The sequence below is a fragment of the Staurois parvus genome, unplaced genomic scaffold (genome assembly GCF_062004578.1).
Source record: "Staurois parvus isolate SC_StPar_1 unplaced genomic scaffold, SC_StPar_1.0 ptg000886l, whole genome shotgun sequence".
Classification (NCBI taxonomy): Eukaryota; Metazoa; Chordata; class Amphibia; order Anura; family Ranidae; genus Staurois; species Staurois parvus.
Genome location: NW_028318682.1, coordinates 2,872,968 through 2,897,269, shown reverse-complemented (window position 1 = coordinate 2,897,269; position 24,302 = coordinate 2,872,968). Strand labels below are relative to the sequence as shown.

Here is a 24,302-nt window from a genome sequence, read left to right as displayed (position 1 = left end):
GCACTATTCCTCCCACTGACGCCATCAATGGCACTGTTCCTGCCACTGACGCCATCAGTGGCACTGTTCCTCCCACTGATGCCATCAGTGGCACTTTTCCTCCCATTGATACCAACAGGGGGGCCTCCAATTGTAATTAATGATGGGACATCGTTTATGCCCACTGATGCTGACATTTTCTGCTTCCACTGGCCACAGTCTGGCTCTCCTAAAGCCTGAAAGACAGTAAGCTGGCCCTTTGCTTTCAAAGTTTGGAGACCCTGTTCTAAACTCTCAATAGTCTGAGGGTCACTCAGGTCTCTCCATCAATGGCACTATTCCTCCCACTGATGCCATCAATGGCACTATTCCTCCCACTGATGCCATCAATGGCACTATTCCTCCCACTGATGCCATCAATGGCACTATTCCTCCCACTGACACCATCAATTGTACTATTCCTCCCACTAACACCATCAATAGCACTATTCCTCCCACTGACGCCATCAATGGCACTGTTCCTGCCACTGACGCCATCAATGGCCTCCAATTGTAATTAATGATGGGACAACATTTATGCCCACTGATGCTGACATTTTCTGCTCCCACTGGCCACAGTCTGGCTCTCCTAAAGCCTGAAAGACAGTAAGCTGGCCCTTTGCTTTCAAAGTTTGGAGACCCTGTTCTAAACTATCAATAGTCTGAGGGTCACTCAGGTCTCTCCAGTCTGCTCTGACCGTCGTTTGGTGGGACATGGCTGACAGATGACACAACCAAAGAAAACAAATGAATCAAATTGTTCCTTTTACTTACAGCATGAACCTGGTAGTCTGCTGACCCCGGGATCAAAAATGTGATGTTCTCCATTGAGTCTGTGGTATTCACGGTGAAGTTCATGGTCCCATTAATTACATGACAGTGATGGGCAGTGTGAGCGCTGGCAACGATCTGTCCCTGCAGAGCCGCTCCAATGAGAGTTCCAAGTACCTCCACCGTCATCCCTACAAGGCAGAACATTATCTGACCACATCATGCATGGTTTTCAGGGAAATAAATGATTTGCCATATGAACAAAATAGTGAATATTGTCATGAAGTACAAATTTATTTTTTTCTAGCAGATGTAAATAGCTTTAATACATAACCTTTCACAAACTATATAACTGAGCATTTCATTGTTCAAGAACATCCAGCCTGGGGATTCCCATGAGCTAGGGGATGAAATGCTCCAACACTCCTTTCTCTAGTCTACATTTTAAATTGTGACACAAAGAATGGCCCCTAGACATGTGCAGTTCATTTCGACAAATTTTCCATTATTCAGAGATCCGGATGTATTTGAATTCCGAATTACAATAGTAACAAATTTAAATGAATCTGAAATAACGTTATGAAATTCGGCCAAAATTCAAATTGATTCAAAATTCGAAAACACATTAAAAAACAAATTCAAATTCAAAAACAAATTTGACTTTGATATCTCATATGGACCCCACTGATCAGATTCCCCTACAACAAACCATACTTCTGCTCCCTTGCACAAGATCATAAAGGGGGAGCAGTCATTTAGGGCACCCCTCTTTTATTCTACATTGTATTGAATCCATTGCTGGAGAACATTTTTGTATGGCTTTACAGTATAAAGACTATGACAGTTTAGTGGAGCTGGGAACTCTAATCACAATATTTCACCATGGGGGTCCCCAAGAAGAAGCCAGCAGCCTGCAGTTATTCCTATGCTTCTATAGATTCCCCAGAAGTGTCTCCTCCGGAAAATGACTTAGAACTTACTGCATGCACTTGTTTTAAAGCAGGCCTATCATTAAATTTCACACTTGAACATAAATCAGCTTTCAACAGGGCACATATCAGTATGACCATCTGACTATGTATTTCATTTTATGTTTAAATGGCCATTAAAGGGAAAAATGATTGGCTACTGTGGTTAACACAGACAGTCCATGTTTTAGAAAATGTTATACTGTACTTGAGGCCCAGTACAACCTGTACTTACTGTATGCAGTGGCTGAGTCTCTTTCTGTTTGCTTTGCGCTAAGAAACATAGTCAGGGTGGTATAGGGTACATGATAAATCTATAGGAAACAAATGGAATATGATTAGATAGGAAGTATATGGTATTATGATACAACATTCATTCAAACCCAACTTCCACAAATAAAATTCAGTCAAATTTTTTGAATTATGATCGGATTTGTGGTCTTGACATTTTAGCACCAACCAATAATGCCCTTTGACCCTGGCACCAGTACATTTTGCTTACAGATAGCAGCATCACCTCAAACTACAATTAATTGATTGATTTAATTAAAATCTTGTAGTTTAGTAGTGACACAGTACTAGTCCTGCTTTGATCGCCATAGTAGAAGCTCTCAAATACTTTTTTTTTTTTAATCTCAAAGGCAGTACCAACAGGCCTAAATGCAAAATCAGAAGCTACAGGCAGTTATATAGGCAAGCTGCCTACTATTAGTTTAGTGTAGATGAAGCCCCAGCTGGGAGGGATGGAGTTAACACTGTGCTATCATTTCCCGGGTCTTTCTTGACAGGCTTTTTGGGTCTGACTGACTGATCTTGTGGATATATAAAAGGACAGGGGGTCTGGATCCTGGGCCATCTCTCAGAACAAGTCTTGTCACATCTTCCTTATCATGCCAAGCTCGGAGTTCCTTCTGATTATCGCCTATCTTCAGGAGCCTTCCACAGCGTAGCGGGATTGCTGGGACCCTCAGTTAACCCTGATGATACCAGCCCTGGACACCACTACCATGGCCATGAATTAACTTTCAACCTGTGCAGGTATGCTGGGGCAGCCACAAGCCTAAGTTAGGGACTGGGGACATTAGGAAAACACTGAGGTTTGTTCTGTAAAGCTTAGCGTAGCCCAGAAGAACCGCAGGGAATAGCCCTCCACGTATCAGCCTAACAAAATGGTGTCCAGTTCCAGCTATGCAAAGGCCTGTTCACCAAGAACACGCCCCTCCCTTACAATAAGTGTCTCCCAAATTTAAAAAAAAAAAGTGGAGCTACAGCCTTCGGGCATGGAGGGTAAAATATGGCCAATAGCAACACAGTTTGATGGGAGTACCAACAAGACAAAGTGCAAAAACCAAAAGTAGCATAGGAAGCTGTCTTCCCTAAAAAATAAAGCTACAGATTAAAGGGCTCATTTACCAATGAATTGTTATCTGAAGAGCAATCTGCTGGGGATAGCTTTTCAGAGGGCGACTGACAGGCATTGAGGAGGCAACATTCTTGCTGTGCTGCGAAGGAAATCATTGTGGCCTCAGCAAATACTGTATATTACCCCATCCAGCTGCCTTTGCAGACAAGCGGGGGGGGGGGGGGCACCCTTAAAGCTGTATGAAGAGGCCATCCAGCCCCTGTCCTGCTTTAATTATTACATTTTTTTTTTCAATTATGTATTTTGCCCCATTAACCCATCTCTGTACAGTACAGGAGCCAAACCTGGAGTGTCCAACGATTTACCCCATCATTTTGTAAACCTATCTGGCCATCCCCTATGCCAATATATCATATATTCTTTTTGTAAAATTAAATTTATTGTTTTTACTCGTAAATAAAGAATAGGTCAAGGAGAGCCGTGGAGATCCATTTCTGTGATATTAAACTTTCACACTATAAACAGCAAGAGAAGGACTGCCATATAGAGCTGAGGGATATAAAACTTCCCATCCAGCCACCCCAATACACTTATCTTGGGCTCCATTGGAACATCGGTTCTGAACACCTTGGTAATGGTATCCACGACAAGGGTCCAGTACCTGGCCAGTTTAGGACATCTCCACATCAAATGCACTAGTGTACAATATCCCTTTCATATTGAGGGCATAAAAGAGTATCCCTCTTATGCCATTTGAACATTTTCTGAGGGGTATTATATGCACAATGTATAACAAAAATTTGGGTAAGTCTCTGAGATGTAGAAAGAGATACCTGTCCTATATTGTTAAAGTGGAGCTCCACCCAAAAGGGGTAGTTTCGCTTTAAAGACTGGTCCTCCGCTCCCCATTAAGGATTGGCACCTTAATGGGGAGTGTGGGGGTAAGCGGGTACCCGAAATTGACAGGTACCTGTTCCCACTTACGACTAGGAGATCGGAAGCAGAAGCTGTCCTCCCCCCTCCCTCCCCGTAGTCTTCTAGGTTACGTGACAGGTCCCAGAAGACTACGGGATCATTTAGAAATTGCCCAACGCATAAAATTAAAACTGCTAACACTGATGTACAAAGCTGTTCATAAAACTGCCCCAAACTACCTCACCGACCTGATATCCATCTACCACCCAAAACGCTCTCTCCGCTCCTCACAAGACCTCCTACTCTCCAGCTCCCTGGTCTCCTCCTCCCATGCCCGTCTCCAGGACTTTTCCAGGGCTTCCCCCGTCCTCTGGAACTCACTACCCCAATCCATCAGACTGTCACCTACCCTCCTCACCTTTAGGCGCACCCTGAAAACCCATCTCCGCCCTCACCTAACTGCTGATCTCCTCCGCTCTCCCCACCACTCCATCCCCCACAGCTATTTCCTCCTGTACCACTCTCCCTTCCACCTAGATTGTAAGCTCCAAGGAGCAGGGCCCTCGAACCCCTTGTGTATTTTATTGTATTGTTACTGTACTGTCTCGTGTATTGTCCCCCATTGTAATGTACAGCGCTGAGCGAACTGTTGGCGCTATATAAATACTGTGTAATAATAATTAGAATAATTTAGAAAGCACATCACTACTCACCCATGCGCAGTTGGCACTCAGCTGTAAAGCCGCAAGCTGTCACAGCCCAGTGTCCACACTGAAGATGCTGGCACTGGGAACACCAGACAGCCGGTGAAACGGGTTGCGGGGAGGACGCCACGGGATCAAGGGACAGGTAAGTGGCTGTTTTTTAAAAGTCAGAAGCTACAGTTTTTGTAGCTGCTGACTTTTATTTTTTCACAGTGTGACTGGAACTCCGCTTTAAGAACATTGGACCACCCATCATCATTAAGGGGGCTGTGCAGCACAAGTAGAGGGGGTCTGGGCAGGGGAATTTGGCATTACCAGTAGGGGGCATGTCATCACTTGGATTGGGGGGGTATGTGTCTTGGCCCTAGCATAGATATGTATGAATGTGAGTTAGGGACCTTAGATTGTACACCCCTTGAGGGTTAGGGACTGATGTGAATGTACAATATATATATAAAGCACTGCGTAAATTGATGGCGCTATATACAGTAAGTACCTGAAATAAATAAATAAAATGTGTCATTACCAGGCAGGGTGGCATGTCATGTGTAATTACCAGGAGGAAGGCAAATATCATTACCTGGAGGTCGGGGACATCTGTCATTACTTGGAAGGGGAAGGGCTTGTGTCTTACCAGGAGGGGAGGGGGCAAACCTCTGTTATTACCTTGGTGGGGGGGGAACCGAACATGTGTCATTACCAGGAGGTGGGTACAGGGTTGCCAACCACCTGTAAATTTACAGACAGTTTGTAAAAATCGTCCGATTTTTACCCTGCCCGTAAATATCTGGGAATGACAACCGTTGCTCATATAAAAAAATATGGCCACGGGCCAGCTTCTGAACTGCGCTTGTGTAGTTCCAAAGACTGCCGAATGGTGCTTGGCTTCAGGGAGGTGGGTCGGGGTGTGTGCAGTCACATTATGGTGCTTGGTGCCTTTCCAAAATGCAAGTCTGAATGCAAGGAGTGGAGCAGGAGTGAATACACAAAGATAAGAGGGGAGCACTGATATAAAGCTTCCCCTTATATCAGTAACTCCCTAACTTTAGTGTATTCACTCTGGGGATGGTGATTTGTGGTCACCAGAGTCCCCCGCACATCAGAGTGCCCGGCGTTCCGCCTTAAAGCACTTTCTTCAGTGTTCCCCTTTACATCACATACTGCAGCATTCCCCTTTACATCAGAGTCTGCAGGATGCCCCTTTAGAGTGTAAGGGAGAACTCTGTGGATCCTAAGGTAAAGGGGAGCACTGCAGACTATGATGTAGAGGAGAGCACTGCATCACATCAGAGTCCACAGAGTTCTCTTTTACATCAGGGTCTGCAGAGTTCTCCCAGCACTGTAAAGGGGAACTCTACAGACTCTGATGTAAGGGAGAACCCTAATGTAAGGGACAACTCTGTGGACTGTAAAGGCAAATTCTGTAGACTCTGATGTAAGGTTGAACCCTGTAGACTCTGATATAATGGGGAACTCTGTAGACTCATTAGCCACTTGGAGCATCCTGGCACATGGTGGGAGTGTCTTGACACACGGTGGAAGTGGCAGGTGGTAGTGGAAGGGCCCAAGGTCAACTTTTGCATTGGGGGTCCACAAGCGTCAAGCTACACCTCTGGCTAAACTTAAAGAGAAGTTACATACTCCATAAACGCCAATGACCAGTCTTGTTAATGTGGAGAATGCTGAATGGGCTGATCTGAGTATATGACTGGATAAGCCGTTACTGTGATGCTACTCACCGTACTGAGGGCTTGAAATGAACAGAAGAAGATTAAATACCACAGGACTCTTCCAGTCAAAAATGGTGGGACAAACCACAAGAAGAAATAGGACACTACCAGGAACGGCATACTCCCCAGCATCCTGAAACACAGAGATCCTAGAATATTAAAATGAAAATTCAGAAATAATCTCTTTCCAGTAAACTATGTAGGCTGCAAGGATTTTAAAGCTGAACTTTAGGCAGATACAAAAGACACACATTAATGAAGCTCTATATCATTGATACATTATTACATTTAATTTTTAACTGCAAACAGTGTAAGTACCAAAATTTGACCTGGTATCGGCCTCTGCATAGCAGCGCTGGAGTATAAGAGGAAGAAGCAGCAGGAGGAGCCCTTCAGTTCATTTGCTGAAAAAAAAGCTGATAGGAGGAGAGAGCAGAGAGACAAGGAGATGAGTGCATCACTGTACTGCTTCTCATTCACTGCCCAGTCACAGACTGGGGTGGGTCCAGAATGACCTGGGCTCATAGGAAGTAGGTTAAATGATGGTGGTCATCAAATTGAGGACATCTAGAGACAGAAAGAAGTACTGCAGGGGAAATGACTTTTTTATATGTTAAATAAAAATCGGAAGAATATATTTTAAAAAAATATTTTTTTTTTTAAATATATTCTTCAGATTTTTTTTGAACATATAAAAAAGTCATTTTAACATATATTTTTACACATATTTGTAAATGCATTCCATAAATGTAGATTTGTATTTTTAAAGACATACAGTATATTTGAAATGTATTTTTAGAAATATTTTTCATATTTTTTTTAATAAAAACACATTTCAACATGCAGTATATATATATATATATATATATATATATATATATATATATATATATATTTAAATATATTTTGAAATATATTGAATATGGCCAAACTTGTAGCATTTCAAATATATGTCAATATATTTGGGAAGAATATTTTTTACATATATTTCAAATATATTTTTCTTCCATATGGGTTGTAAAGCACATAAACACTGCAGCATGACCGATTGTCTTCATGTACTGCTTCTCCCTCACCCAATCTGATCTCTGCTCTACAGTGTATTACAAGATGCTGATGTAGCCCATAGGAGCCGCTGGTTATGTCGGGTCCCCTGTTCTTACCTTGACCTTTGCCAGTGCCTCAGCACCACTGACACCTTGGGTATACTCATTAGTTGAGATAAATTAGTACTTTTTGTTAATACTTCAAGGTCACCCTGAAATGTAATTCAAGACCTTGACGTAAATAACAAAGTATAGTATGCTGTCAAATAGTGCCCACATAATCAGAGCCAAGCATAGCAGCTAGAATTCTTGCAGCATATACGATAACAAGGCATCACTTGATTTAGTTAGAGTGCTACCATAAACGCAGACAAGACCAGTATAAACTGTAGCTCTATTCACAAAATGAGTAGTACGAGGCAACAATAAACTGGTACCAAACAGATCATTAGTAATACCTCATCTGGAATATGCAGTTCAGTTTTGGGCACCAATTCACAAAAAGAACATTGGGGAACTGGAGAAAGTACAGAGAAGGGCAACCAAACTGATAAGAGGCATGGAGGAGATCAGCTATGAGGAAAGATTAGAGGAACTGAATTTATTCTCTCTTGAGAAGAGGAGATTAAGGGGGGATATGATCAACATGTATAAATACATCAGTGGTTCATATAATGAACTCGGTGTGGAGCTATTCACCGTGAGGTCATCACAGAGGACAAGGGGGCACTCTACGTCTGGAGGAGAAGAAATTTAATCTCCAAACACAGAAAGGTTTCTTCACAGTGAGAGCGGTGAAAATGTGGAATAGACTCCCTCAAGAGTTGGTTCTGGCCAGCTCAGTGGATTGCTTCAAAAAAGTCCTGGATTGTTTCTTAGATACACAGAATATAACTGGATGCTAACATTTATAGGTACAGTTGATCCAGGGAATATCCGATTGCCTCTCGGGGGATCAGGAAGGAATTTTTTCCCCTGCAGGAGCAAATTGGATCATGCTTTGCTGGGTTTTTGCCTTCCTCTGGATCAACTGTGGGTATAGGATTATAACTTTTTTTTTATGGTTGAACTGGATGGACTTTTGTCTATTTTCAGGCAGACTAACTATGTAAGATCAGGACTACGCTGTGGACTCTTGAAATGAGTGAGCTAAGCCTAGGCCTGTGTAAGGAGAACTGGTAGTGTGCTGAACACTGCACTCAAGGGCAGTTAAACTATGAGCAGTCTCTAGGTTTGGTCTTCTGCCAGCTACACTGGGGTCCTGGAAGATGTTGTCGCACTTATGGAAAATGGGTGTCCCTGCACTCAGTGAGCAAGTTCAAGGGAACAATGAGCTCTTCAGAACATTGATGTGGGAATGGCCAAAAGTTTAAAGTTCTGCGGTATACTCTGGCTAACAAGATGCTCAGTAGCCAACCGATGAGAAGTAACAGTAGAAGCAAAGGGGTAGTAAATCCTTCTAATGGATATACACAAAGTCAACAAAGAGGTCACTGATGGGTCAATGACCAGCTAGGGGAAGGGGAATGTTTGATATACTAGCAGGTTTAGATGGACTTGACTAACAAATTAAAGTCAAACTCCAGGTAGCACTTTAAGAGCAGTTGTAGCAAACCTTTGTATCCTTTTGGGATAAAGGTCTTACATCAATAAATAAAAGCACCCTGTCCATGGTTTGCCTCAACACCCTAAGTGACACTTCTGCTGAACAGATTGGATGTTTAAGGACGTTGAAAAATATCAGACTTACTGAGCAGATCACCAGGTGAAAATAAAGAAAACTAATGCAGACATCATATCTAAGAAATGGTAAGCTGCACTATATTACATTTTTTGTTTTGAGTTTAATCCCAATTTATTGGATACTGAGCAGCATTAATTTGTGTCTTTTATACCTGCATGGAGTTTAGCTTTAAGTTCCTGACCCAGGGTAGGGCAGTCAAGTGAGTCTACTCCTTCCTCACGCCACCAGCTTTTAAGAACAGATGAGCGACAATATTACAAATTCCAAAAAATCCTGATTATTTTGCAAAGGATGAACTGCAAAAAGAATCCCCTCCAAAGGACAAAGGGACAATGCAGGTCAACAGTTCGGTGGAACAATGAGGAACCTTTGAGTGAGGTTCCGTGATGCTCTGTGGCATAATGGGCTGTGCGGGAGGAGGGTGTTTACATGGCCTGAATGTGCAGTGATAATGAAAACAGCCTGTTCTAGCAGTGTCTGCCTAAGCTCAATGCTCTGACCTCTCTAGCTGTCACCAAGGATGTTGCAGAAGACATATCCGCTAAGGGTGACAAAGTAGAGTAATGTACTAAACCTAGTATCCCATAGACCAATTAATCAACCAACCAATCAGAAATCATTCCTCAATAGTTTGCCTTAAGTAATCTGATAAACCACAACCTTCTGTATGCTGTTGTTTTATTTGGGACTGGCTAATTCAAAATCCACTACAGTCAGAAATGAAAATGTTATTTTAAATGTGGCTGAACACATCCTTATCTATTGAAAGGCCCTGAATTCTGATCAAGTCAAGTGGACCTTAGTACCATCTTGTGTTGTTCCCACAAAGGGCACTATTACAAAATATCATTGTGTAACAAGAGGCTACAGTACCTCCCAGAAGTCACATGAAAGGATGCTGACTAATTTGCTTGCATTCAATTAAAGTAGATCTTCACTCCCCACACCTAAGTTCCTCCTCTTCTTTCACAAAAGTGCAAAAAAAATTTTCCGCATGCGGCCCCCCCACTTCCAGCTTACTGCCTAGGCAAGAGTGATGTAGCCCCCCAAGCTCCTATGGTCTCCTGGGATATCTATGGCATGTATCTCAGGAGGCTTTGGGAGAGCAATCAAATGGCCATGCACCAGGCCTGTTACCTCTTCCTGGATCTTGTGGACTACTGATGACATACCTTAGCACTTGTACATCATCAACGGGCAGGCTGCAAGACCCAGGAAAAGACAGACGGTTCTCACCGGTGAAGAACTGGGTGAGCACAGGGGACCAGCGGACCATTACAAGATGCTTCTGGATTCTCTGGGAGTTTGAGTATCCTTGTTGAGCATAATTATTATTATTATTATACAGGATTTAGATAATGCCAACAGTTTGCGCAACGCTTTACAATATAAGGGAGACAGTACAGTTACAATACATTTCAGTACAGAAGGAATAGGAGGGCCCTGCTCGTGGAGCTTACAATCTAAAGGAAGGGGGAGATGATACAAAAGGTGATAGCTGCAACGGATGATCTGGCGGAGGTGATTCAAGTACAGTTTTTAGGTGGAGGTGGGGTAGGCTTCCCTGAAGAAGTGAGTTTTCAAAGATCGCCTATAGGCAGACAGAGCGGGGGGCTGACCGGACATGCTGTGGTAGGGAGTTCCAAAGGATGGGAGAGGCTCTGGAGAAGTCCTGGAGGCGAGCGTGGGAGGAGGTGATGAGGGAGCTAGAGAGGAGGATATCATGGGAGGAGCAGAGTGGGCGATTTGGGCGGTATCTGTGGATGAGGTTGGTGATGTAGCTAGGGGCAGTGTTGTGGATGGCTTTGTAAGCTGTGGTTAGTATTTTGAACTTTATACATTGGGTTAGTGGAAGCCAGTGGAGGGATTGGCAGAGTGGGGCAGCAGTCGCTGATCGGTTGGTAAGGTGTATGAGTCTAGCAGCAGCATTCATAATAGACTGAAGGGGGGATAGCCTGAGTAACGGTAGACCAGTGAGGAGGGAGTTGCAGTAATAGAGGAAGGATATAACCAAGGCATGGATAAGTTGTTTTGTGGTGTCATTGGTCAGGAAGGGGCGGAATTTGGAAATGTTCCGGAGGTTGAGGCGGCAGGATTTAGCCATCGCTTGGATGTGGGGCCCAAAGGAGAGGTCAGAATCTAGGATTACGCCTAGCACCCTGGCATGAGGGGAATGACCAATGGTTGTGCTGTTGATCTTAATGGTAAAGTCGTGAGTGGGGGATCGGGGAGGAGGAAATATTACAAGCTCAGTTTTTGAAAGATTGAGTTTAAGGTAGTGATGTGACATCCATGCTGATATGTCGCTTAGTAGATCTGTGATACGTGAGGAGATTGAGAGGGTGAGCTGGGGAGTGGAGAGATAGATCTGGGTGTCATCAGCATAGAGATGGTATTGAAAGCCATGGGAGGTTATCAGTTGGCCCAGGGAGGAGGTATAGAGAGAGAAAAGGAGGGGCCCAAGAACAGAACCTTGGGGTACTCCAACAGAAAGAGGAAGCGGAGCGAAGCGGAGGAGGAGGAGTTGTATGTGACACTGAAAGTGCGCTGAGAAAGCTAAGAGGAGAACCAGGAGAGAGCAGAGTCACGGAGGCCGATGGAGTGGAGTTTACTGAGGAGGAGCGGATGGTCGACTGTGTCAAAAGCAGTGGAAAGGTCAAGGAGTATGAGTATGGAGTAATGGCTGTTGGTTTTAGCAGTTAGTAGGTCATTAATGAGTTTTAGTAGGGCAGTTTCTGTGGAATGTTGTGGGCGGAAGCCAGACTGTCAGGGATCAAGAAGGTTGTTGTCGGTAAGGTAGCAGTTCATACGGTTGTGAACAAGGCGCTCAAGAAGCTTGGAGGCAAAGGGAAGCAAGGAGATGGGTCTTAAGTTATTCAAACAGGTGGGGCCAAGCGAGGGTTTTTTGAGGATGGGGGTAACCAGTGCATGTTTCAGTGGGGAGGGAAAGGTGCCCATGGAGAGTGAGAGGTTGAAGATGTAGGTTAGAGAGTTTAGGATAGAGCAGGAAGGAGCCTGCAACAGTTGTGAGGGGACAGGATCCAGGGGACAGGTGGTGAAGTGGGCCTAGGAAAGGAGTTCTGTAACTTCCTTGGTGGTAACAGGGTCCAAGGAGGAGAGTGTAGAGTTTGGTGTTGGGCCTGGTATAATCCTGCAAACCACATAATAAGGGATTGGAAAATTAACAAAACAGAATGTAAATCTTATTTTTAATTACATAGGACTCAGATTAAATGGAAAATAAAGTGTATATTCACTGAGCATATTTGAAGCAGTGCTGGGACCAGATCTTCTGGCAACCATGCTGAAGATGTTGTAGTGCACCAATCCAGGCCTCAAATGAATGGAGCATTACACACAGGGGTTTATTTACTAAAGCTGGAGAGTCCAAAATCAGACTCCCTTCTGCATAGAAACCAATCAGCTTCTAACCTCAGCTTGTTCAATGAAGCTTTGGCAATGAAACCTGGAAGCTGATTGGTTTCTATGCAGAAGGGAGTCTGATTTTGGACTCTCCAGCTTTAGTAAATAAACCCCACAGTGTCTAGGCTGGAACAAGGTTTAGAATGATCAGCTTTAGGACTACCACCATTTGGTTTCTGAAGAACTGAACAGATTAACAGACCAGGAGAGAATATTGTGACCCTGTCACGATACACGTTGTTAAGCAAACATATATCTGTAAAAGAAGATTGAAAATACTCAGTTTTCCCTTTGTCTGCAGGGCCACCATCACTCCAAAGCTGTGAAACTGCACTCTGAACTCTGCTGGGAAACTGACACTCCAATTACGTAAAAAATTGGTTTCTCAGTAGACTTGGAAGGTGGTTTTACAACATTGTGATTGACAGAGATCTGCACCGCCAGACAGTGTCACTAGTTGTATGGATGTGAGTGGCTCCCAGATCCCTTACAACCAGTCTGAGCAGGAAGTTGTCACATTTTGCAGTGGTAGTAATACCACTGCTAAATGTTTCATTACCCTCTACAGCTGGAGGTTCGGCTTGGCCAAACACCCATTTAGTTTGGCCATTCACCAAACCTCCAAACAAGAAAATTTTGTTTGATACAATGGCATGGATCAAATTGAGCGCTACTCCCTAATCATGACTAAATCACTCAGTAACTCTGTCATTTTAAAATGTTAACCAGCAAAAGTGTACCTGTAATTGAAGACAAATGTTAACCAGCAAAAGTGTACCTGTAATTGAAGTTAGAAAATACTTTTCTTTTCCACTTCCCATACCACCAAATCCATGACAGTTGAATGGGCCTGGTGGGGACGAGTCATGGTTGGTAGAACACTGGCAGTCGCCAGCTCCCCAACCACCAGGATGCCTAAGCTGCCTTATCACTGCCAAATGTATCACCTCCTGCTGCAGCCAGAGGTTTGGCTTAGCCAAACACCCATTTAGTACCTACCGATCGACTAGTGAGCTTATCCCTAGTTTACATATAAGTAATAAAATCGTGTATATATAGCCCAAGCAATGTTTGAAGGCAAGGTTCATCTCTTACCATGGCATCAATCGACCAATTCTGGTCCATTTACTTTTGTTAATGAAAAATCCAGCAATGGGGTCTGTTATTCCACCCCAGGTTTTCCCAATGCACAGAACCAAGGAAGCTTCAAAAGGCGAGATCTGGAAAACACACAGGAATTCACTGGTTAATGAAAAGAAAAGCAACCTATTGGAATGTGGCTGCAGTGTGCTGACAGCTGACTCACCTACTCTGTTGTCCTGCCACCATGCTAGACCCAGGAGGACACCAACATGGCCATGACCACAAATGTAAGACTTGTCTTGTAGAGCATTTCCATGGACTGTTCACCAATACAAAGGGGTTTTTATTATGGGGGTCTTTCCACTGACCACCAGACTTTTATAAGGGGGCATTATCACTGTCCGTTATTGTGAAAGGGTAAAATTAGAGGTGCCACCAGCTCCAACCAGTAAGGATAATAGACACAAGCATTATATTGGCTGTTATCACCATTGGTAAAGGGGCCAGTCACTGGGGGGGCAACATGCCAGTGTTGCAGAGGATGCTAACAACTGATACAGGACACTGAATGGAAGGGCTTTATTTAACAAATGGATGGGCAACCTTATAATGGAAGAATATTAGACAAACTTATTAGTAGGTACGGCACGTAGATAATTTTGGAAAGCTCTGCAGCCTAATGCATCCCCCTTCTTATGTGAGCTCAGCTATGAATGCTGACCAGCTGGACCACATAAATATTTGACTTGTAAAAACATTACATGTAAACCTGAAGATATGGTGTCTGTGGCAGGTTCTGTACACCTGTATTCTGCTCCCTTCTACAAATCCTATTTCAAGGAAGTTTTAGTGACAACTTTGAAGATGGGTATGACCTCCCAAGGTGTTTACAATGCTTACTATAAAAACTAATGAGCTACAGGAGGCACAATGGTTCCCACCTGTAGTAAACCAAGTGAATGACTGTAAGAGTTCTGTAAACAACCAGATTTCTTGTCATTTCAAAAGACTTATCAATATAATCTATTATCAGCCTGCTGCCTACTTTTCGTTTGTGTACATGACTTGAATGGACACCATAAAATAAAGAAAACCCACACAAGTTCTTTCAAGCTTCCAAAAGCTATGTGGTACAGACTCAATCAGGTGAACAAACAAACCAGCACTGCAAACACTTGTATAAATCTGCACTCCACGCAGAATTTGAATTTGTCCTGAATTGATGATAACCCGACGGACACAGCATAGTTCACATTCATTTTCTGCAGCTGGCTGCCCAACTAACCACATTCCTGGGGAATTCGATTTCACCTTCTAAAGGTTCCTACATCTAAACCTGAAAGGAATACAAGGTATTTATTTCCAGTTTCCCAGTTTGTGCACCAGTGTGCAATAAGATTGTAATCTGTGCGGTTAACAAGAATACAGGCAGAGTTGGCAGCTACAACTCAACACCAGCAGATACAAAAACCACAATGTAATACTACTATGTATTCATAATCATTAATATGGTTACATTTAGTTAAATATAGCTAGTATAAGTAAACAAATCATGTCCTTATATTAGCTTAAAATATCTAAACCCAAAATTGAATATATTGCAGTTCACCAATCCATGAAATGTGGTGTTTGCGTTAGCTTTTTTTTCTTTATTTCCTTTATTTTCACTTGGTGATCCTTCCAGTAAGCCTTTTATTTTTCAACTTCCTTTAATAGACCATGCTGTCCAGCAAAAGTGGCGGAATGCCCCCTTAAATCAGAACCTGGCAGAGTGCCCCCTTACATGTGAGCCTGGCAGAGTGCCCCTTACATCAGAGCCTGGCAGAGTGCCCCCTTACATATGGGCCTGGCAGAGTGCCCCCTTACATAAGAGCCTGGCAGAGTGCCCCGTTACACATGAGCCTGGCAGAGTGCCCCTTACATCAGAGCCTGGTGGTGTGCCCTCTTACATCAGAGCCTGGCAGAGTGCCCTTTACATCAGAGCCTGGCAGAGTGCCCCCTTACATATGAGCCTGGCAGAGTGCCCCCTTACATATGAGCCTGACAGTGTGCCCCGTTACATATGAGCCTGGCAGAGTGCCCGTTACATCAGAGCCTGGCAGAGTGCCCCCTTACATAGGAGCCTGGCAGAGTGCCCCCTTACATATGAGCCTGGCAGAGTGCCCGTTACATCAGAGCCTGGCAGAGTGCCCCCTTACATATGAGCCTGGCAGAGTGCCCGTTACATCAGAGCCTGGCAGAGTGCCCCCTTACATATGAGCCTGGCAGAGTGCCCCCTTACATATGAGCCTGGCAGAGTGCCCCCTTACATAGGAGCCTGGCAGAGTGGCCCTTACATCAGAGCCTGGCGGTGTGCCCTCTTACATCAGAACCTGGTGGAGATTTGATCAGCACTGGCCAGAGATGGGCAGACACAGAGGAGAGGGACGGGAGGGGTTGGATCAAATCAATATCTCTCTCCTTTCCTATACCGTCTGTGCAGGGAGGGGGGAGAAGGGGGACAGTGTTCTGGCTGGGCTCCAGGAGAGACACTCAGCCTTCACAGGTGCTGAAAACCAGCCCTGGCAGCTTCTTCTGATTGACGGTTAGCAACCGTGCCCAGGTCCAAAATCCATGGGGGTTGGTGTTGCCTGGGGAGGGGGGGTTTGAAACTCAAATCTGGGGGACGCAATCTACCCCAGCACTCTCCTAGATCCGGCCATGGTGGCATCCAGTGTGAATTGGCTTTTGTTTGCTTCAAAACTTTTTTCTCCCTATACAAGCCTTTAGGAAAGCAAAAGGACAATTGCAGGTCGAATGTGCCTGTAAGTGAGTTTAGAAGTGTCTCAAGCTATCCATCTACGCCTGTCAGCAGATGCCCTTAGTCAGTCAGGACTTTATTGCTTTGCACAGTGCTGTCAGTCTACTCCAGCAATGGTCCCGGAACCCAGGAGCACAGGGGTGACATCATCAATGTGCAGCTGCTCTTCCATTGTCCAATCAATAGGTTGAGGGGCAGATTTATGACAAAGATGTAATGCTTAACTAGGAGCTGTCAGTTCTGTCAGACACACATACACTATATTGCCAAAAGTATTGGGACACCCCTCCTAATCATTGGATTTACAGTTGCAAGAAAAAGTATGTGAACCCCTTGGGATTACGTGGAGTTTTGCATGAATTGGGCATAAAATGTGTTCTGAACGTCATCTAAGTCACTACAATAGAAGAACACAGTCTGCTGAACATAATACTACACAAACATTAGATGTTGCCATGGTTTAATTGCACATAACATGTAAACATTCACAGTGTAGGGAGGAAAAAGTATGTGAGGCCCTAGCTTAATGACTTCTCCAAGAGCTAATTGGAGCCAGGAGTGAGCCACCTTGACTCCAATCAGTGTGATGATATTGGATGTGTTGCTGACAGCTGTCCTGCCCTTAAAAAACACACACCTGTTTTGGGTTTACTGGTTTCAAGAAGTACTGTCTGATGTGAACCATGCCTCGCAGAAAAGAGCTCTCAGAAGACCTACGATCAAGAATTGTTGACTTCCATGAAGCTGGAAAGGGTTACAAAAGTATCTCCAAAAGCCTTGATGTTCATGTGTCCACGGTAAGACAGACTGTCTACAAATGGAGAAAGTTTAGCACTGTTGCTACTCTCCCTAGGCGTGGTCATCCTGTAAAAGTGACTGCAAGAGCACAGCGCAGAATGCTGCATGAGGTAAAGAAGAATCCCAGAGTGTCAGCTAAAGACCTACAGAAATCTCTGGCACATGCTAACATTTTTGTTGACACATCTACAATAAGGAAAACATTAAACAAGAATGGAGTACATGGGAGGACACCACGGAGGAAGCCATTGCTGTCCAAAAAGAATATTGTAGCACGTTTGAAGTTTGCAAAAGAGCACCTGGATGTTCCACAGCACTACTGGCAAAATATACTGTGGACAGATGAAACCAAGATTGAGTTGTTTGGGAAGAACACACAACACTATGTGTGGAGAAAAAAAGGCACAGCACACCAACATCAAAACCTCATCCCCACTGTAAAACATGGCGGAGGGAGCATCATGGTTTGGGCTGCTTTGCTGCCTCAGGACCTGGACGGATTGTTGTCATTGATGGGAAAATGAATTCCAGAGTTTATCAAGATATTTTGCAGGAAAACGTACGACCATCTGTCCGCCAACTGAAGCTCCGCAGAGGATGGGTGATGCAACAGGACAATGACCCAAAGCATACAAGTATTTCAACAAAACAATGGCTGCAACAGCACAGAATACGCCTTCTGGAGTGGTCCAGTCAGAGTCCTGACCTCAACCCGATTGAAATGCTGTGGCATGACCTTAAGAGAGCGATTCACACCAGACATCCCAAGAATATTGCTACACTGAAACAGTTTTGTGAAGAGGAGTGGTCCAAAATTACTCCAGATCGTTGTGCAGGTCTGATCTGCAACTACAGGAAACGTTTGGTTGAGGTTATTGCTGCCAAAGGAGGGTCAACCAGTTATTAAGTCCAAAGGTTCACATACTTTTTCCTCCCTGCACTGTGAATGTTTACATGTTATGTGCAATTAAACCATGGCAACATCTAATGTTTGTGTAGTATTATGTTCAGCAGACTGTGTTCTTCTATTGTTGTGACTTAGATGACGTTCAGAGCACATTTTATGCCCAATTCATGCAAAACTCCACGTAATCCCAAGGGGTTCACATACTTTTTCTTGCAACTGTAGGTGTTCCAATCACCTCCATGGCAGCAGGTGTATAAAATCCAGCACCTAGGCATGCAGACTGCTTCTACAAACATTTGTGAAAGAATGGGTCGCTCTCAGGAGCTCAGTGAATTCAAGCGTGGTACCATGATAGGTTGCCACCTGTGCAATAAGTCCAACTGTGAAATTTCCTTGCTACTATATATTGCACGGTCAACTGTTAGTGGTATTGTAACAAAGTGGAAGCAACTGGGAACAACAGTAACGAAGTGGTAGGCCACGTAAAATGACAGAGTGGGGTCAGCACATGCTGAAGCGCACAGTGCGCAGAAGTCACCAACTGTCTGCAGAGTCAATAGCTAAAGACCTCAAAACTTCATGTGGCCTTCAGATTAGCACAACAACAGTGCGTAGAGAGCTTCATGGAATGGGTTTCCATGGCTGAGCAACTGCATCCAAGCCTTACATCATCAAGTGCAATGCAAAGCGTCCGATGTAGTGATGTAAAGCACGCCGTCACTGGACTCTAGAGCAATGGAGACGTGTTCTCTGGAGTGACCAATCACGCTTCCCTGTCTGACAATTCAAGGGATGTGTCTGGGTTTGGCGGTTGCCAGGAGAACGATACTTGCCAGACTGCATTTTGCCCAGTGTAAAGTTTGGTGGAGGGGGGATTAGGGTGTGGGGTTGTTTTTCAGGGTTTGGGTTTGGCCCCTTAGTTCCAGTGAAGGGAACTCTTAAGGCGTCAGCATACCAAGACATTTTGGACAATTTCATGCTCCCAGCTTTGTGTGAACAGTTTGGGGATGGCCCCTTCCTGTTCCAACATGACTGCACACCAGTGCATAAAGACATGGATGAGTGAGTTTGGGGTGGAGGAATTTGACTGCACAGTGTCCTGACCTCAACCTGAGAGAACACCTTTGGGATGAATTAGAGACTGCGAGCCAGGCCTTCTCATCTGACATCATTGCCTGACCTCACAAATACACTTCTGGAAGAATGGTCAAACCTTCCCATAGACACACTCCTAAACCCTGTGAACAGCCTTCCCAGAAGAGTTGAAGCTCTTATAGCTGCAAAGAGTGGGCCAACTCTATATTGAACCCTATGGACTAAGATTGGGATGCCATTACAGTTCATGTGCGTATAAAGGCAGGCCGACCAATACTTTTGGCAATATAGTGTATATGGATCCCACAACATGCTAAACAGAATCATAAATCTTTTTCCAGGGAAAGCTGCTTATATACTATATACTGTCTGTATGTAATTGTGTGATTAGCTGTTTCAGTGTAGTAATTTTTTTTGTTATGAAAAAATATATTGAAGCAACACAAATACTTTATACAAATATACAAATACTTTATGCAAATCTAATTACCTTTAGGATTTAAGGTGTTATATTTTTTTATGTGCCAAAATTATCATTCCCAAAACAACAGAGCCACGAAATCCAAATCCATAGTACCATCCATAGCAACCTATTAGATTCCGGTTGTCATTTTTCCTCATAGGTTAACATCTGATAATACAACAACCAATAAGGGCCTGTCTACAGCATTTATGGAAATGACAGACAACTTTGGATGCTTAAAGTATAACTATACATTGTTATTATTATTATTATACAGGATTTATATAGCGCCAACAGTTTGCTCAGCACTTTACAATATAACAGGAGACAATACAGCAACAATACAGTTCAATACAAAAGGGATAGGAGGGCCCTGCTTCTTGGAGCTTACAATCTAAGAGGGAGGGGTTGGTGGTACAAAAGGACATTTGAAAATGCAACATAAAACTTAAATGATGCCACAGATGCCACTTACTTGTGCTACATCCAAGAGGTAGATCTGCAGGAAGAAAGCAGACGCACTCCCCGCTACCTGATTAGGAGCTCCTCCTATAGCATAGCAGCACTTGCTGAACACAGACAGTTTCTGTTGATTTAACTGCAAGAAAAAATAAACAAATTATGTCCTGTGTAGACATTGACCTTAAGGCTAGGTTCACACCTATGCAGGTTGTGTTTGAGCCATTTCTGCATTGCATTTTGCGTTGCGTTTTGCGTTTTTGTACTTGCGTTTTTGACGCATTTTTTTTCCCTTATTACTAGGCAAAAACGCAATACATGCTTTTCTTCAGCATTTCCATTGAAGTCTATAAAACCAAAAACTCAACTTCTTGCGTTCAGAAAAGTCCCTGACCCTTTCCAAAAATGCACAGGGTGAAAATACACAGGTGTGAACATATATAAAATCATCAAAGGACCAAGGTCCTCCTGCACTATAAATGGAAGTGTGCCTAACCTGAAGCTGCCAACACTCAAAAAAACTGATACCTAAACAGTGTCAAACATTAAACAAATAGTGCTGCGCTCATAAAAAAATCTGTATAATAAATAATAAATAATATTAGGTGTAATTCATAACTTAAAAAGTGCTAAGCAAATAAAGTGTCAGAACCAAAATCAATAACAGTATCTATAAATCATTAGAATGTGCCTCTCACTCAAAAACCGTGCACACACACTAAATAAGATACAGAAAACCCTCTCAAATCAAAAGGGGTTAAACAAAAAGTGCTAGAGTGCAATAAAGTGTCCACACTTCAAAAATGCTCAAATGATCAGAAAATCGTCCATAAACAATCTATAAGTGATAAATAAATTCATGCAATGTGCAATAGTGTTTAGCAATTCCGCTAGATTGCCTCCTCACCTCCTCCAGGTGACCCCAAGGGGCCAAACCGCTTGCAGGATCACCCTGGATCTTTAATCATAAAGGCCGGCAACCTTCCTCCTCCAGTGGATCTCCTTATGTGGCTCCTGTTGCCCCTGATCAGACCAGGAGTCTCTAAAGGAAAATAGCTCACCAGCTTAGTGAGCCAAGAAAAGACCCTCTAAGTGCAGTATTATTAGAAACCAAGACTCCTTTATTCAGAAAAAAAAGAATGCCACTCACATGTCCTGCAGTTCTTCCTCCTCACCGATGTGTGGATATACTGCATGTGTGTGGGACTTCCTGAGTATACCAAGATGGCGTAGAACGCCAGAAGTGCGTCACTGCGCACTGGAAGCTGCGTATTAGCGTACCTACGAGTTACGTCACAGACTACTCGTGGATACCCCGAGGAAGTCACGAGTAGTCTGTAACGTAACGCGTAGGTACACTACTATGCCAGCATCGCCCAAATGAACTATTTCCTTCTCTAAGCGAGGGGACTGCTGTGAGTGCTGTTTATATTCAAAATTTATGTTGCATTAGCTATATACAATATGCAGCACTGTGTTCTGGCAGCACCTTATTTTTATCAGTGAATACAAGGCTTCCACTGATTGGCCAAGGTATAGATCAGGGGTCTCCAAACTTTCGAAACAAAGGGCCAGTTTACTGTTCTTCAGACCATAGGGGGGCCAGACTGTGGCAAGTGTAAGCAGAAAATGTTTCAGGTTTGGTGGTCAGTAGGAGTATAAAAAGTTATATAGTGAAGGAGGAATCATTGGTATTAGTGGAAGGAATAATGCCCCATCAGATATGTCAGTGGGAGGAATAGGGCCCTATCATTGGTATTAGTGGAAGGAATAGTGCCCCATGGGTGGTGTCAGTGGGATGAGCAGGGCCCCATTGTTGGTGTCAGTGGGAGGAGCAGTGGCCTATCTTTGATGTCAGTGGAGGAGCAGTGCCCCATCGGTGATGTCAGTGGGATGAGCAGTGCCCCACTGTCAGTGTCAGTGGGAGGAATAGTGCCCCATTGCTGGTGTCAGTGGAAGGAAGAATGCCTCGTATCAGTTCGAGGAATAGAGCCTCATATCAGTGAGTAGAGCAGTGCCCCAAGGGTCAGATAGGAGCAATCAAAGGTCTGCATTCTGCCGACAGACCAGTTTGGAAACCACTGGTATAGATGATGACATCATTTGCCCACCTCTCCACCTTAGCCAATCAGAGAAAGCCTTGTATTCATAATACAAAATACTCACTTAATTTTTTTCCAGCAACAGATAGGAGGTCTATGTTACATAAATTATGATGCAGTGCTCATTGCAGCCACATCACTTAATAAATGAAATAGTTTATTTGGGCCATGTTGACAGGAACCTGAGACTTCTTTTTTTCTGAAAATTGCTCCAAAATGAGAGGAATTTTACTCTTAGATGGCTTGTTAGAGTCCCCCCCCCCCGACTGTTGGGGCCTACAACTGCAGCTTTCTATGGTCCAACTTCGCTCCACAACGTTCCACAATACACTCAGGTTCCATTTCACCCATAGTTCCAGGTTCAGGCCCTGGGAAGGTAACATCCTACACCTGAGGCCCGTGTGACATGGAAGTCCAGGTGGAGTGGAATGGTGCAACTACATCAGAGAGTTCTCCGGGTATTGGCTGTGCACCATGTCTCACAGAGACCAATGGTTAGTTTTGCATATTGCGCGCTGACATCACAGATGGTCACGTTCTGATGCGTTTGTCCCTCCTTTAGTCTGTCTCCCATAGCAACATGGTCCCCATTCCATGCAGAGGTATGGAAGATCAAGAGTTAAGTGCACTCATTACAGAGTGAGTACACTCATTAGAGCCTACACTAGGTGCACAGCGGGCTTTCATTCCGCCACTGGGAGTGAGGTAGTGGAAGTACAGGTGGACAGGTGGAGTGGGCATAGGCTCAGGGTGTCCCTCCTAATTGCAACAGTACAGTGAAGGTGTATACAATCTACAAGAGAGTCAACTAAAGTTTAATAGTCTGTTCCAGCAAAGGTACCCCATGTGTAAGAGAGTGACCTGTAACAGGTGCCCAGCGTACCCCAGAAGAACCAACCCCATGATAGACCTTTAATGTGACCCACACTTGGCACCCAACCAGGAGAAGAACATGGAGAGAGTACCATCAGCCTGCCCTACAGGGCACTACTTGTTCAGGAAGTTTGGGAAAAGCAATAACCACCTCTTACAGGCTGTCGTAGAACAAACTGTCCTCAATGGAAGATTTCCCCTCACTTTCTGCACCTGTGAAGGCTGTAAAAATGTTTTGATTTCCAGTCACTTTCTTTACCAGAAACAATGTCACCAAGACAAATAGAGAGGATGCACCTTCCCAGTGATGACACAGACAGCAATGAAAAAATACACTTTAAGAGCCACCAAGTAAAGAATATATCTCTAGCCAAAACTTTTTTGTTTAGTTTTGGATAGAATAAGGAATGATTAAATCTCTTACCAATTTTTTTCTTCCATTTTTATAATTCCATTGAGGAGTTTCTCTCTCACCTCTATCCTGAAGACACAACAGGAAGTGAAGGAAATCTTCTCTTAGACAGTTGTCACCAGAACAGTTGTCACCAGAACAGGTATCACCATTGAAAGATTTAAAGTATAACTGAAGGCAAAACTATTTTTTTTCTAGTTTTAGATAGAGTAGGGAATGAAACTCTTCCCAATTTTTTTCTTAAATTTGTTCGTTGCATTGAGGAGTTTCTCCTTCACCTCTGTCCTGAAGACACAACAAGAAGTGAAGGAAGTCTTCTCTTAGTTGTCACCAGAACAGGTATCATTGAAAGATTTAAAGTATAACTGAAGGCAAAACTTTATTTTTAGTTTTGGATGGAGTGAAGAGGGATTAGAATACCTGTCAGGTTTTTATTGCTGTCTATGCCCCCATTAGGGAGATTAGCCCTCTCTAGTTTAGTCCTGTTTACCATTCAAAGTGAAAGTAAAAGAACATCCCCCATTTTGGGTTGCCCCTGAAAAGTAATAGAGGGGAAACCTTCCAATGGGGAACACTAGTTCCGATGGCTCTGGGGTCCCCAAGAAATTCCCTTCATTTGCAGGGATTT

General features: G+C 43.7%; 1 protein-coding gene across 1 annotated transcript in view; it reads right to left on the bottom strand.

Moving 5' to 3' along the window:
* MFSD2B (MFSD2 lysolipid transporter B, sphingolipid) overlaps window positions 1-24,302 on the bottom strand; it is a 73,991-nt gene that overhangs the window by 43,660 nt on the left and 6,029 nt on the right. Inside the window, exons 2-6 of the mRNA XM_089656095.1 lie at window positions 20,304-20,426; window positions 13,778-13,902; window positions 6,479-6,602; window positions 1,993-2,071; window positions 793-980 (exon numbers count right to left, since the gene is read on the bottom strand). Coding sequence (XP_089512221.1) covers window positions 793-980; window positions 1,993-2,071; window positions 6,479-6,602; window positions 13,778-13,902; window positions 20,304-20,426 — 639 coding nt within the window. The remainder of the gene's footprint in view (window positions 1-792; window positions 981-1,992; window positions 2,072-6,478; window positions 6,603-13,777; window positions 13,903-20,303; window positions 20,427-24,302) is intronic.